General features: G+C 36.9%; 1 protein-coding gene across 5 annotated transcripts in view; it reads right to left on the bottom strand.

The window, feature by feature from the left end:
• The window catches only part of LOC105040531 (kihadalactone A synthase LFS), a 58442-nt gene that overhangs the window by 32344 nt on the left and 9249 nt on the right, over positions 1–16849 (bottom strand). For 3 of the 5 annotated variants that reach the window (XR_012140179.1, XR_012140180.1, XM_073254654.1), the window contains exons 2-7: positions 16295–16490; positions 15100–15198; positions 14411–14462; positions 764–885; positions 569–669; positions 409–467 (exon numbers count right to left, since the gene is read on the bottom strand). Coding sequence is in view for 3 of the 5 variants with exons in the window: in XM_073254654.1 (XP_073110755.1) it covers positions 409–467; positions 569–669; positions 764–885; positions 14411–14462; positions 15100–15198; positions 16295–16490 (629 nt within the window). In the remaining 2 variants the exon portion in view is untranslated. Of the gene's footprint in view, positions 1–408; positions 468–568; positions 670–763; positions 893–14410; positions 14463–15099; positions 15199–16294; positions 16491–16849 lie in introns of all 5 variants that reach the window. The other 2 variants (XM_073254656.1, XM_073254655.1) reach the window with 2 other exon arrangements.

Raw genomic sequence — 16849 nt, 5'->3', positions numbered from 1 at the left:
AACTAGTAAGCCAGTTTCCACTAAGAATTAAAAGCACAATTCTAATTAGAATAATTTATACAAAAGCAATGAAGAGCATTGCACAATAGGCTGTCAGGCTCAAAACAACTGTACTAGACAAATGCTAATATACCTGGCTGATTCTTGTTGCTAGGTGGGGTGATACCAAAAACATATAACATGTGACACTAAGTATTAATATTACTTAACATCAAATCCCTAGATTTAATTATCAAATGGAGACAAAAAATAATTCATTCATTTTTTTCAGATGTTTGAATCAAAGTAACAAGCACGGCGAACACATATAAAATGGGAACAAGCACGGCAAACACATATAAAATGGGAACAATCACGGATTAGTGTTACAGAAGGGTAATGGAGCGAACAGCTTGCTATAAAACCAACCCTCTTAATGGTGCTACAAATTCCCATATTTGCGGTTGAGCATCTTTGTCTTTGCATATCTGTAAAAAGTTGAAAAAATGCACATTTACTTTAATGAGTGGAATGTAAGAGCCAGCAAGGCAATTCTACTGGAAATCAGATGTAAATTTCAACTTCTTACTTGCAGGCCTGCTACATCATCTGTTGCCAATAGTGTAAGCAGGCCATAATCAGAATGGGCTCCAGCTCCATATATTCCCTTTGCCGGAGTTGAAATATTACCTGGTGTTTCGAAAAGGCATCCATAACAGCAAGCATAACCAAAAAAAGTTATTGACATACTACTGAAAAGCATGGTTTGTAACTAGTCTTGCACCTTCATAATATAAAAGCCTCAAAGTTGCAATGGGCTCTCCAAGCATTTCTCGCTTATCAAAGAAGTCAGCATCTAGGTCAAGTGCAAGAGCTATGATCCTAGCCACTGCTTTGCTCACCCTCCTGAAAGCTTGAAAGAACAGGTGAAGATAAGATGAGAAATAATATACATGCTTTTTTTTTCCCTCAAGCCACCCAACCAACACCAAATAATTCAGATAAGCTACATAATAAACATTTGGAATTTCTGCAAATTTGCTAAGAAGATTTATGATAAATTACAAAGCATTTACATGTGCAATCAAAGAAATATGCAAAACCCTTTACATCCCATAATGTTGAGCACAAGAAACATCAAGAAACTGGTGCCTCAAAATATCTAGCTGGGAATAACTTCTTTGTAGCAAACTGATTAGGCTCAGGAGTTGCAAAAAAAGATCTTGAAAAGTGTCATAAATGGACAGATGGTCACCTTTTTTTTTTTTTTTTGGTGGTGGTGGTTTTGGTTGGGGTTGTTGTGGGGGGGGAGGGGGAGGGGGAGAGGGGGTTGGAAAATGGGATTATCATACAAATCTAGCATGTATCCCACAAAATCAGAAAATAAAATGTCATGAAGGGCAACAGGCACAGCTGCCACCTTGAAAGTGTTTGTTGTCAGTAGAAGTCAGTTTTGAACAATTTCAGTTACACTTTGATTTGGAAGACAGAGCGAGAGGGACTAGTTAACTGTGTCCAAATAAAAGGTGGCAAAGTCATATAATCTACTCTGTGGCTGCTTGAATATCATAGTATAGCTCTAACATGAAAAAATAGTTTACTTTTAGAGGCTGCTCCCAAAAAATAGTATGGTCCAAAACTAATATCCTATATAAGAGCTAGCGAATGGCAAACAAAAAATGAGGTAGAACACACTCAGCAAAAGAGTTGTCCTGTAAAGTAAACCAAATTCAGAGTAATGGCACTAGTATTATACCTAATAAAAAGGGCCATATCCTGAGCTTGCAGTGGTAATCAGACATCAAAGTATAATGCTCTCAAATCATGCTCAAATTGCTGAGCAGACTAACAATCACGAGGCAAATGCCTTCAAACTAACTTGAGAAGACTATAATTAAGAGAAATGAAACAATATCCTTCAGGCTGTCCAGAGTATCAAAAAATGCAGCTGAAAAGGATGCCTCTGTAAGACTATTGAATAAATGAACAAGAACCAATTTGGGACAACTCAGAAGTTTAAATGAGGATGGGATGAAGATGAAGCCGACCATCCTAAAGTTTGGGAGTAGCATTACTAGAAAAGAGCCATAAAGTGGTCCAGAGGTCATGTTTGATAAGACTGGAGTAAAGCATAACATACTGCACCATATATCAATTCACAGAGATTAGACAAGGAAGACAAGAGAGACACCATAATAAGGGTGCAAGCATGGCAGTTAACAGCAATCAAATGAGTATCAGAAATGAAGACTTGGAAGGACCTAAAAATGCACACATAAATAACTTGAAAGGCAACAAGAATTTAGTAAGTCCAAAATGAGGGAGGTTAGAGATCTTCCAATATATTCAAGTCAGGCTGATATTAAAAATATGTAATATATAAACAAATACAAGTTCTTGTCAAAGCCCTATAGAAGGTGGGAGTTGGTGGAAAAAATCAAAATGCATTTTTGTGTGTGCGTTTCTCCCTTCTTTGCTTTGGGGGATGGCAGCATGTTCACATAGTGGCAGATTTTGGCCGGGATCCATGATTTGAAGTTTCACCCAAAACACCAAAATGGAAACTCAAAGTTTCAGTTCCATGAATTGGGTGTGAAAAATAAAATATGTTTGAGTGTGTGTTTGTCTTACCTCAACCTATTTTTTCCCATGTTGGGGAGGGAGGCTCTAGTGGCAGATTTTGGCTGGGATCCATGATCAAAATATCAACCGAAACTCTTTTGATTTTGCCTTGCCACTGATACAAAACTGGGACCATGTTTCTTAGTTTTGGCCACTGGTTTCACAGTTTTGACCGACATAAACTTTAAGACCAAATTCAACATACATAGCCAAAACTAACAAAAATTCAATCATATCAGATTTCAGAGTTTTGGTTGACACTTACGTGTAAGTACAGATGGGCGGCCGAGTGGATGGATGGATGGAGGACGGACACACATGCATACATACACACATATATGCATCCATGCATGCTAATTGCTTGTCATTTTCTCATTTCTTTCCATTTTGTAAGCATTTTGCTAACTGTTGGAATTCTAGGTGATTAGCATGCAGATTTTTTTCATCTCATGAAACTACACAACGGACAGGTAAGATTAAAACTATTTTAATCTAAAGCATGCTTGGATCTAATCCTAAAATCACCTATAAATCATTTTAAACATGCTATGAAATAAATATTTTAGATCTGAAAATAAAATCAGATAAGGAAGAACGATTACCTTAATCGCTATCCTTTCTTCTTACTCGGATCGGATCTGACGGATGCTCGGGGTTTTTATCGGAGCCGCGCAAGCGCTCGGCCTCTGCTAGTATCCACACGGAGACATCCTGATCGAAGCACCAAGGCTACCGGAGTACTAGCACCTTGCAGGCCTCGCTCCTTGACTTAGATCTGGACTTCTTCTTCTAGAACTCGAAGAAGAATCCTGTTGCACGAACCCTTTGTGCTGATCTATCGGGATCTGAACAGGATGCCAAGAAGAAGAGAAACACCTTTTTCTTCTCTTTCTCGCTCTCTCATCTCTCTCTCTAGATCTGATCTAAGAAGAAGTAGGGCATGGAGATGAAAGAAGGGAAGAAAGAAGGGGGCGTGAAGAAGTTATGCGGCAAAGAACGCCCCACTAATAATTCATGCACATCTTCACGCCTTCTTTTATTTTTGTCGCACAAAATAACCTCCAACACACCTTCCAGATAAAGATAGGATTCTCTTTCTTATTTGAATCAAATTCAAAAAAAAAAAAGTAAAGTCCAAAAAGGGAGAGAAAGACCCAGAGAGACGGGGCGCCAATATAGTTGGCGCCCCTTCACCCTTGACGCACGCAAGGGAGAAAAGGGGGCTCATCTTCACGTGCCCCCCTCCTCTTTTTGGTGTGAATTAGGAGAGAGAAGCCCAGTAAAAATGGGTTTGACTTCCTAGTTTGATTGGATTTCAAATTGGATTTAATTCAAATCAAATTCGAACCTGATTCGAATCAAATTCGAAAAGACTGTCAATCCTCATTTAATTAGGATTGAAATCCAAGTCCAACTTGGATAATTAAACCCAATTAGCCTTAAATTAAGTCAAATTCAATTAAATTAAATCTGATTTAAATTAATTAGATCTTGATCCATAATTTAATCAGGCCCAATTACATTGCAATACTTGCAATTAAATCCCTTATGCTAACAATTAGTAGTTACTAAATATGTAACCCTTACATAATTAGCAATTACTAAATTTGTAACTCTTATAAATTGATCCAAATCATCAATCCGATTGATGATTTGATTATGATCTAAACTATTGATCAGGTCGTGCTCCTTTTGTATGTGACCCCTCATGTTCTATTCTGTCTGATCATGAGACAGACCATAATCTGCATCATAGTATCATCGAAACTCCTTTCGATGGGCTGGAACGATTCCAACTCAACTCAACAAGGATCGTTGATCCGAAAACGATCTTAATGAGTTCTCACAATCCACCAGTGACGTCTAACAGTATGTAGTGACAATCCAGTAGAACAAAAAGATAAATCCTTAGGTGTAGTTACCGTGTGATCGAGTTCTTCTATCGAAAGTTCCGACAGGATGCAGATCATGGAAACTCGTCAAACCTTAAACATCCGTCATATGTAAAACTTAATTAGCTTGAGTCCAATCATAAATCCCATAGAAACTTCTTTCCATTATCACGCTACTGTGGCCACAAACTTAAGGACTCAGTCTTTTAGATTGCATAGGATTACTCAACTACTAAGACCGATAGATCTCTTATAAGTGCGCACCTACTCCTACAAGGAACCTACTACAGCCAACAAACACCGCAAAATCCCGAATGGCTAAGGATTATGTTTATGTATTGTCAAACTATAGCAATCCTACTGTGAGCAGTCAAGGCACCGCAGATCAAAAAACTACTCACACAACTACAGCATCGAGATAGTCACTGACAAGTGAGTAGACATCCAAATGACTTCTCATTCTTCATCACGCTCAGTACCGTTATTCTCTAACAATAATTTGTACTCTCACTCCAGTGCCCCCACACTGTAGACTTGAGATTCGTCTATCTGAAAGGAAAGCGATCCATGCATCGATTTTGACGGATCAATCACCGCCCCCATGATGATTCAACGATCAGAAATAATTCAAAAATTAATCTATAATGACATATGTCTCAAATTCTCAACTCTTGAAAATATATACCCTTAACCATTAACTCTTTGGATGATTCTAGAACACATTACTCTAGAATGAAAATAATTGTCCATTATATTAATTTCAACAAATCAAGTACAAAAATATATTCCAAAATTAATACAATATGTCAGCCAACAATTGACTTTCCAAATTATACATCTAACAATTTCTCACTTGACCTAAAGCCAATTGACTATGTATCCAAGTCCCATCTTCTCAAGATGGACTTCAAACTTTTGCTGGCTAAATGGCTTAGTCAGTGGGTCCACCACATTATCCGTAGGGTCTACTCTCTTCACCTTGACATCTTTCATATTGAGATAGTCGCATATTATCTGAAGTCACCTTTCCATGTGCTTGGTATTCTGATGAGACCTAGACTCCATTAGCTAAGGACTATGATGCCGATATTGTCGCAATGATATCTCATAACATCAAATTGCAACATGGTTACTTGGATCAGAAGATCTTACCTAGCACCTTTGAAAATGGTGACTAACTCAGCTTCCATAGGACCTGCAATGATTGGTTATTCAAAACTCTTCCAATCTATCAATTCTCACATTGTACACATCCTGATGTAGGCTCTCTACCATCAGTGTCAGACGTAAAATCTGAGTTTGTATATCCTTAAACCCCGCAACTCAAACCCTCCAAAAAATCAAAAATAAATCCTTAGTGCTTCTCGAGTACTTAAAAATATTCTTCATAGCTATCAAGTGTCGTACACCTTGATTCGACTAATATCTGCTCGTGACACTCACAGCAGAATTATATCAAGTCGAGTACATAGCATGGCATTCATGAGGCTCCCTATAGCCAAAACATAAGGGATCCAGCTCATAAGCTAAATCTCCTCAGATGTATTTGGACACATCTTCTTGGAGAGATACATGCCTTGACAAAGGGGTAAAAATTTCTTTTTAAAGTTTTCAAGTTGAACCTCTTCGGCACCTTCTTTATATACTTTTTATGTAAAAAGCCTAGCATCCTTTCAGATCATATAGGATACTTTCCAAGATTTTTCATGGAGAATTCTTTAGACAACCGTATTTTAATTGGAAGTTATTATGGAAACATCTTTCCCAATCAGGAGAATTTCATCCTCCTATTGATCCTCTTATAAACACATGGCTCTTTTCGTTCTTGATGAAATCAAATAATTTGATCACATCGAATATTCCAACTTCGAGATACTTGTTTCAGTCTATTACTGCTTGCTTATCTTGTGATCTCCATCACTGGATGTGAAATCCAAAAGGCTGCCCCATATAGATATCTTTCTTAAGATATCAATTCTGAGAGAGTTTTCACATCCATTACCAGATTTATAATCATAGTATGCTGCAAAATCAAGCAGTGTTCGGATGGATTTAGCATGGCTACAGGCAAAAAAATCTCTTAATAGTCAATGCTTTCATGTTGACTATAATTTTTTACCATAAGCCTCGCTTATAGGTCTCTACCTATCCATCCAAACCTATCTTCCTTTTGTAGATCCTTAAGCATCCAATAAGTACCATACCTTTTGGTGGATCTACTAAAGTCAGACTTGGCTGGAATACATCAAGTTAACCTTTGACTTTATTGTTTTCATTCATTTCTCAAAATCAATGTCTAACATCACCTCATTATAGGTTTTGAGATCATCTCCATATTCCTTATTTTCCACGAAGAACATTTTCTCTACTTCCTTTGTCAAAATACCCTAAGTATCTTTCAAGCGGATAGAAAATCCTACTCGATCTATGAGATCGAAAAGATCCTACACTAACTGGCTCAGATTGAATGGATTCAGTCAGATCTTCAGCTCGTTGCTTTTCAGAGACTCTCTTCAAGCTTAATTCTCTCACTATCACCATCTTGAATAAACTATTTTCCAAGAACGTGGTATGATGGATCACAATCACATTGTGATCCGCTGAGAAGTATAATTAATACCCTAACAACTCTTTAGGATATCTTATAAAGCGAGCCTTTATAGACCTAGCCTCTAACTTGTTTGCCTGTTGTCTTTCGACATGGACTGACAACCCCATTCAATAGATTAAAGTATGTCTTAAAAAAATAAGGATTAGTGAGTGAACCTCATCATGGAACAGACCATATCTAATAGGATCCAATTCCTCCTATACCCATACCCAATTAGTACCTGAAGGAGTCCAATGTGTGACTATGCCATTTGCATGAGATAATTTTGAAATTTTCACTAAGATATTCACCTCCTCAATCCAATCGAAAAACCTTAAAAGATTTTTGAGTTTATTTTCTACTTCATATCTAAATTTTTTGAACTTTTCAAATGCTTCAGACTTGTATCCCATACCGTGAATAATCATCAGTAAAAGTAATGGAGTAAAAATTACCATCCCCGATCTGCATATCAAATGAACCACACACATCAGTGTATTCCAGAGCAAGTATGTCAGTGGTCCTCTCCCCATGTCCCACAAAGGATAATTTGGTCAATTTTTCTTGAAGACAGAATCCACAAACTGGATATGACTCAAAATTCACTGAGCCTAGGAGACAATCCATTTTTCAGTTTGCATATCCTATCCTCTCCAAAATGACCTAATCTTAAGTACCACCTATACTTATGATTTATCTTATATCTAGATCTCTCAGATCTTACGACACTCACTATTTGCTCGAATATATTAGTATGCAAACAAAAAGATCTAACATACCTTCACAAGGTGTGTCATCCTTTTTCTTTAGGCTATCCAGGTAGAAGGACAATTTCTCTCCGAGTGGCCGTCAGCACTGCAGTGGAAATACTTTTCCTTGCCTGTCTTCTCCAAAATGACCTAACTTTAGGTACCACCTATATTTATAGTTTATCTCATATCTAGATCTCTCAGATCCTACGACACTCATTATTTGCTCGAATATATCAGTATGCAAACAAACAGATCTGACATACCATCACAAGATGTGTCATCCTTGTTCTTTAGGCTATCCAAATAAAAGGACAATTCCTCTCCAAGTGGCCATCAGCACTACAGTGAAACACTTTTCCTTGCCTGGCGCCTTCCTCTTGAGAAAATCCTTCTTTGGCTCATTCTCCCGTAGACCTCTTGTTCCAACAGACTCTCTTGAAACCAGATACCATTCTATAGCATAGCCCTTTGATCTTTTCAAGATCCCCTAAGCGATCACCAACAGTTCAACAATTTCTGTAATGTGCTATCAATCTTGTTCATATGGTAGTTTATAATAAACTGACCAAATGAACTACTAAGGGCCTGCTGCATCAAATGCATATGCAGCTCCTTATGCATGGTAATCTCGAACTTCTCAAGCTCTTTTAAGTCCTTAATCATTGACAAACAATGATCATGGACGGACTGCCCAAGCGCAATCTGGCTCTGCTCACCATACAACTCTTGCGGGTGAGTTATCATAGCTCTAAAGTCTTAATGTCCTCCTGCTGGGCCTTGAGGCCAAGATATAGCACCTAATCTAATTGCCGTCATCCATCTATTTATCAAGCGCTGAATATTTCAACGATTGGACGGTTTGGTAACACAGGAGAATCCTGATCTAGAACAGACCCTAATCTTTTGGTGAGTTCAAAACTATTCTGAAGTTTCTAAGCCAATCTTTTGTAGTTCATCTCGATCAATCGGTTAAACCCTACAATTTGGGCTAAAGAGTTTGAAGCTGAGTTATGAACTGAAGAAAAAGAAGATTCTAATTAGATGTTTGTACTTAATCACTATTTATTCTAGAAACTTTAAGAAATAAATTAGACTCCCACTGTTCTCATGGATCTCACTCCCCCGTGGAAATGCAGAAACCCCCACGCGACTAGGATTCGTAATGGGTACTGCGGTCCCATCAATATGCGTGCACCTCACTGCGCCTGATTATGGGACCACGCTATACCGATGAGTGGACAACTATTGTCCAATGCTTCTCAAGCATGTTGCAGCGATTGATCTCTAAGTCATGAAGCCTCAACGTGCCCATTTATTGGCTTAATCCTTAGTTAAGTCAGATCCACCGTTCAATGCATAAGCAAAGCCATCATTGGATCCCTCACCGTGCTCGATTATTGGGCCCAACCCCATCATTAACTAGCAACATCTCATGTTAATAGGGTGGTTGCGTCTTTCTAGTGCACCTGAACCATTGTAACCAGTCGAGAACAATCAACATCAATAGGACGCCCACATTCCTACAACGATTGAAGAGCTAGGACTTGATATTTGTAGGGAGATTTTGATTTAGGTCTTTTTAACATAGTCACATACATCTCATGTAAATGATTGATCTGGTTCAGATCAGCACATCTCATGTCTGACTGATCAGGTTCAAATCAGCACAATCTCATGTCTGACAATCCTGGTCAGCATGGGTGAACACGAATGACTAAGCAACCTTATTCAAAACTTAATCAATCAAGTTGGCCAGATAAGTAAGATCGATGGGAAGATCCGCCGATACTTGCCTTAGACACCATCAAAATGATCAGATAAACATGCTCCCAATTAAAAACCACCGGTCGAGACTTGCCTTAGACACCAATTGGTCAATTAGAATTGAATAGGTCAGCCTAGCTACACGGGTTCGATCCACTGAGCCAAATTAGATCTTGAGTCAATCAATTCACATCAAAATATAAATCGATACAACCAACTAATCGATATTAAGCCCCTTTGACCTAATCCTAATCAAAAATTGATTAGATTCGATCAACTGCTCAAATCGACAAGGGTTCTAATATGATCTAATCAAAGATCTTAATTGTAGTTCAATCACTAAATCTAATTTTCAACCCATACCCTCATGCGTAACTTAAAACTCAAATTCTAAAAATAATTTTTAGATTATGTTTAAGTACATGAATTAATGGCTTATGATCTCGAAATAATTTTAGATCTAAACCTAATGTCATACATCACATATATGATTGTTTTAGATCTAAAAACTATAAAATATATATATAACTTTGAGATCTAAAACTAACATGGCACATATCTCATATATGCAAAATTAGATCTAAAAAGATGATTAAAATTATTTGAAAACACTTTTCAAAAACCCATTCAACATCTTAATTTCAGATCTAATATTTTGGTTAACTTGTTTTGTAAACAGTTTCCAAAATCGATAAATTTTTCGTAGTTCTTCCTCTTGATTCATGCAGGCACCCCTTCCACCATAGTCCTCTATGGCAGGACGGCTTTTACCATGGATCTTGAAGAGTATTAGACTACTAGGTCATTAATCTATACTAACATATCACATATGCAAGTAAAAAATCAGATCTATGTATCACATATATGAAATCAGGTTTCTGGTCAGATTTAAGTCAGCAAATCAATCATAAATAATCTAAATCTGAAACTAACTTTTAGATCTAAAGACAAATCAGATCTGAATTTATCTCATACATGTTAAAAAGCCATGGCTCTGATACCACTGTTGGAGTTCTAGGTGATTAGCATGTAGATTTTTTTCATCTCATGAAACTACGCAGCGGAAAAGTAAGATTAAAACTATTTTAATCTAAAGCATGCTTGGATCTAATCCTAAAATCACCTATAAATCATTTTAAACATGCTATGAAATAAATATTTTAGATCTGAAAATAAAATCAGATAAGGAAGAACGATTACCTTAATCGCTATCTTTTCTTCTTACTCGGATCGGATCTGACGGATGCTCGGGGTTTTTATCGGAGCCGCGCAAGCGCTCGGCCTCTGCTGGTATCCACACGGAGACATCCTGATCGAAGCACCAAGGCCACCAGAGTGCTAGCACCTTGCAGGCCTCACTCCTTGACTTAGATCTGGACTTCTTCTAGAACTTGAAGAAGAATCCTGTTGCACGAACCCTTTGTGCTAATCTATCGGGATCTGAACAGGATGACAAGAAGAAGAGAAACACCTTTTTCTTTCTCTTTCTCGCTCTCTCATCTCTCTCTCTAGATTTGATCTAAGGAGAAGTAGGGCATGGAGATGGAAGAAGGGAAGGGAGAAGGGGGCGTGAAGAAGTTATGTAGCAAAGAACGCCCCACTAATAATTCATGCACATCTTCACGCCTTCTTTTATTTTTGTCGCACAAAATAACCTCCAACACAACTTCCAGATAAAGATAGGATTCTCTTTCTTATTTGAATCAAATTCAAAAAAAAAGTAGAGTCCAAAAACGAAGAGAGAGACCCAGAGAGGAGGGGTGCCAATCTTCACCCTTGATGCATGCAAGGGAGAAAAGGGGGCATGTGAAGCCCTCTTTCTGACATGAATTAGGAGAGAGAAGCCCAGTAAAAAGGGATTTGGCTCCTAATTTGATTGGATTTCAAATTAGGTTTAATTCGAATCGAATTCGAATCTGATTCGAATCAAATTTAAAAAGACTGTCAATCCTAATCTAATTAAATTGAAATCCAAGTCCAACTTGGATAATTAAACCCAATTAGCCCTAAATTAAGTCAAGCCCAACTAAATTAAATCTGATTTAAATTAATTAAGATTTGATCCATAATTTAATCAGGCCCAATTGCATTGCAACACTTGCAATTAAATTCCTTATGCTAACAATTAACAGTTACTAAATATGTAATCCTTACATAATTAGCAATTACTAAATTTGTAACTCTTACAATTGATCCAAATCATCAATTCGATTGATAATTTGATTATGATCCAAGCTATTGATCAGGTCATGCTCCTTTTATGTGTGACCTCTCAGATTCTATTCGGTCTGGTAGTGAGACATACCACGATCTCCATCACAGTATCATCGAAACTCCTTTCAATGGACTGAAACGATTCCAACTCAACCCAACAAAGATCTTTGATCCGAAAATGATCCTGATGAGTTCTCACAATCCATCAGTGACGTCTAGCAACATGTAGTTGCAATCCAGCAGAACAGAAAGATGAATCCCTAGATGTAGTTACCATGTGATCGAGTTCTTCTATTAAGAGTCCCGACAGGATGCAAGTCATGAAAATTCATCAAACCCCAAGCATCCGTCATATACCAGACTTAATTAGTTTGAGTCCAATCATGAATCTCATAAAAACTCCTTTCCATTATCACGCTGTTGTGGCCACAGACTTAAGGACTCAGTCTCTTAGGTCGTATAAGACTACTCCTCAACTACTAAAGTCGATAGATCTCCTATAAGTGCACACCTATTCCTCAGCGAACCTACTACAGCCAACGAACACCGTAAGGCTCCGAATGGCTAGGGACCATGTTTATGTGTTGTCAAACTACAGCAACCCCACTGTGAGCAGCAGAGGCACCGCAAATCAAAGAACTACTCACACAACTACAGCATCGAGATAGCCACTGACGAGTGAGTAGACATCCAAGTGACTTCTCGTTTTTGATCATGCTCAGTACTGTTGTTCTTTAACAACCACTTGCACTCTCGCTTTAATATCCCCACATTGTAGACTCGAGACTCATTTATCCGAAAAAGAAATGATCTATGCACTGATTTTGACGGATCAATCACCATCTCCGTAATAATTTAACATCAGGAACAATTCAGGAGTTAATTTATAATGACACATGTCTCAAATTCTCAATTCTTGAGAATATATGCCATGGACCATTAACTCCTTAGATGATTCTGGACACATTACTCTAGAATGAAAATAATTGCCCATTTTATTAATTTCAATAAATCAAGTACAAAAATATATCCTGAAATTAATACAATGTATTAGCCAACAATTAGCTTTTCAGATCATACATCTAACAGGAGGACGGACACACATGCATACATACACACATATATGCATCCATGCATGCTAATTGCTTGTCATTTCCTCATTTATTTCTATTTTGTAAGCATTTTTCCTATACTAGACTTAGATTTACGGGCTTTGAGAAGATCGAGGAGCATTCATTATTCTAAAGAGATCGATAAGAAAATATTGCTTTTGAGATGTTCTGTAATTTTTAAAATTTATATCTCAAGGGTGTTTAGATGGTCTTATGTAAGATTATCATCAAATGTAAGATATATTATCCTCTTAGTTTTTTAACAATGTTACTTAAAAATTTGATTGCCTGAATGCAAAACTGTCGCACTGATCCATTCAGATGTCAAAAACAAGACAATATACTCTAAAATGATGTTCAATATGTTGTCGTCTTAGTTTACTTGTGTTTCTTATTTTTGATTTTTCTAGTTTAGATTGATATTTATTATTTATATCATTTTCGATAGAAACTTCTACAAGTAAACCACAAAAACTGTGAACTCTACCAAAACTCAAGCTCATTAGGCGCAACTAGAATCGAGTTTCTTAAACCTTGGTTGGATCCAAGAAAAATTGGACTTTGAAGAACAACCAGAAGCTTAAATAGAGTTACAAACTTGGCATATACTTTATCCTAACTCCAAATTGTGGCCAAATGACAGACAAGCAGCCAGAAACTCAGCAAGGCTTTTTAAGGACAAAGAAGAGGGGTGTGAAACAGCTACTGTTCGAAGAGGGGTGTGAAATAGCTACTATTGGCAATATCTAATGGTTAATTAACAAATTAAGAACTCTTGCAAGAATCTGATATGGAAAAATGGAGAAGTCCTGGTTTTGTGTCAACTTTTCGTGGCCAATAAATGATCAGGTTGTCATATGCTGATAAACATGCAACAAAATTCTTGTTTCAACACTAACACAAAAAGGTAGAGTTTCACTTACACACCAATCTCCCATGATAGGTGATCCATATCTTTGTGGCAAACTCGGTAGACAATTGTAAAGTGTTGGTAACATTAAACTTGAAGAGCAAGTCTTGAATCAATTGCAAAATAATAAACCACTATCAGCATGCAACAGCACAATAGATACAACTGCAATAGGCTACAACTTTCTACACGTAACATATCAATGCACATCATGACAGTGTAATCCACATACATGCAAGACATGCCAATATGTGAATTTGCACATGGAAACGAAAAGTAAAACAATATGCAATAGATCAACAGCTACATGTGACAACATACTACAATGACTACAAGAAAAATAATTTAAGGGGGAAAAAGTCATCCACGTAAAGACTATACTATAGACTATACTATAGTCTATCTTAATTCAAGAGGACGTAGATATTATCATATAAACCTTAAGCTATAAGGTACCTTTTACATGACAATTATGCTATTATGTTTTAAAGAGAAAGAAATCAACTCCTTGAAAGCTCTTCACCTAAGAAGCATGTTAATTTTTGAATTGCGTGTAAAGAAAAAAATAAACTTACAGTGCTTCCCTCTGATACTGCTCCATTGTCTCCCTCCATCCAGGTAACAGATCTTAAAAGACAGAAGGTAAAATTTATTTCTTTTTAAAAAAAGAGAATTGATGCAATTTAATAATGCAATTACAACACTCTAAAATAAAATTAGTTTAAAATACTTATGAAAACAAACTGCCAGTAGAGATAAAAAAATACTTATCTGATATAGATCCATAAATACTCCACAAATGCTAAAGGTATGTAGGACTCAGAAGAACAAATAGACAATGTTGATGAACCTACATGTCTACATCATTTACCCACAGGAAATCAGGACAGTGCATGTTGCCTGTGAAGATGAACCGATTAATCAAACCATTTATTACTCCCTCATTACATCCTAACATGATTTCCGCGATGATGCAAGAAAAGCAGGAAGCTTCAACATAACTATCAGTGAAAAAGTTGAAGTAAAACAACAGTCAGGATCACATTCCAAAGTAAGAATGTGGCTGACATATGCTCTTACATAAGAAAAGTGCCAGCAAATGCCTCACTAGAAGTTCTAAGCTTGACCGTAGAGTTAATTACCCTGTGACATTCTTAAAAATCCAACATCCATAGTTTGTTTTACTGATATGCAATAAGACCGAAGAGTGAAAGAAAATTTAAGTTAATACGACTAGAAGATGCAAATAGCTTCAATAATTTACCACCAGAAGGCCACAAATTTGGTCCACAAAATGGTTTTTCTGCTTGCGGATCATCTTCAGGTACTTCAACACCAATATAGTACCCTTCTTTGTAGTCTCCTGAACAGCAAAACATGGTAAGCTGCAACTCAATGCTTCATGACATGTCAACACAAAAAGTAGTAGCAACTAAAGAAAGAAAAATGATTTAGAGAAGGAATTCAAATTTCAGCTGTGAAAACAAATAATGCACACCAACACCTATATCCACATTATTTTGGTTGCATATAAGCCCATGCATTTTTATAACCACATTTGTAAAGGAAATATTATCGTTACATAAGCATGTACAGTCTGAGTTAAATTAAAAATGTTCTTTAAGATGCTCTCATATTTTACAAATTTATATACACACAAAACCACAACTTAATATCTGAACTTATTGATCGATGATGGAAATATGCTTGCATTAAAAAGTTCGTGAAATAAAGGTATGCATATTAAGGCTTCAAGTCCTGGTGGGACAGGGGGCATCCTAACTATCACGTCCCATTGCTACGAGAAAACAAGACAGGGACAAGATTAAAACTCCAAAACTCATCCATGCGGATAAAGAAGAAGAAGAAAAGAGGAAAGAAAGAAAGCAAGGAAAGATGAAGAAAAGGATTAGTGAAAGAAAAGAAGAAGCAAGAGGTAAAAAGAAAGGAAGGATGAAGAAAAAGAATGAAAGGAAGAAAATAAGGAAGAAAGGAAAGAAAAAGAAGAAGGAAAAGGAAAGAAAGCAAGAAGCAAAGGAAGGGATAAGCAAAACAAAGAAGATGGAAAAGGAAAGAAAGGAAGGTAAGGAAAAACAAAGGAAAGAACAAAAAGAAAAAAAGAAAAAAGAGGAAAGGAAAGGAAAGGCGAGGAAATAGGAGGGGAGAGGAGGGAGTACAGGACTTGAGACTGACCCCTGCCCCATGGGATTTAAAACCTTGGTGCATATGTTTAATATCAATTGTTCAAATTTTACTACTTAATAAGACTATCTTGAGATGCTTGCTCTTTGGAACCCCTACTAAACAACTAAAGTCAATCAAGAGCTAATGGAAACTAAAGCACAACATCATGGTTTTATTTATTTATTCACCAGAAATATTGAAGTTCTGAACTTGCAAGACTTACTCCTAAAAGCTACAAGCAATGCTTCAGAAAAGAAAACTTTCAAGAAGCCAACCTTTGACTTGATTATCTGGATCCAGGGTCTCGTCAAAAATGGGTGTATAACCTCGATATTTCTCATTATGAAGGAGCTTCATTTTCTCATCCATGGGTAGATCAAAAAATTTCTTACTTTGGGCAAATACTTCATCCATGAACTCCTGGCTAATTCCATGGTCGATCACATAAAAAAATCCACTATCTAGGCATGCCTGAAGTGCCAAATCATAAGAAAGAAAGCAGTTAAGGAGCACGCCTGAAGTGCCAAATCATAAGAAAGCAAGCAGTTTAGGACCAGCAAACTGTATCCCAACCACCATTTATTGAAAGGAAGGAAAAGAAAGAAATAAAATAATGACATTAAATGGAATACAGAACTTGGTCCAAAGGACAGTTGGTGATCGCTTGATGTACAAAATCTTTTACCAATTCAAGTAACAACAAATCAGATTTGAGGCCTACTTGCGTGAGACTTCTCTGCGAGTTTCTTTCTATGTTTAACCAAGTAAATGTTGTTCTACAAAAGTTAAATCACATATGGAAAAGGTGTTTGCTACTTGAATCAGACTTT

Source organism: Elaeis guineensis, chromosome 3 (assembly GCF_000442705.2).
Source record: "Elaeis guineensis isolate ETL-2024a chromosome 3, EG11, whole genome shotgun sequence".
In the NCBI taxonomy this organism is placed as follows: domain Eukaryota; kingdom Viridiplantae; phylum Streptophyta; class Magnoliopsida; order Arecales; family Arecaceae; genus Elaeis; species Elaeis guineensis.
Note: the sequence above shows the minus strand (reverse complement) of the source record. Positions and strands in the feature narration are given on the sequence as shown.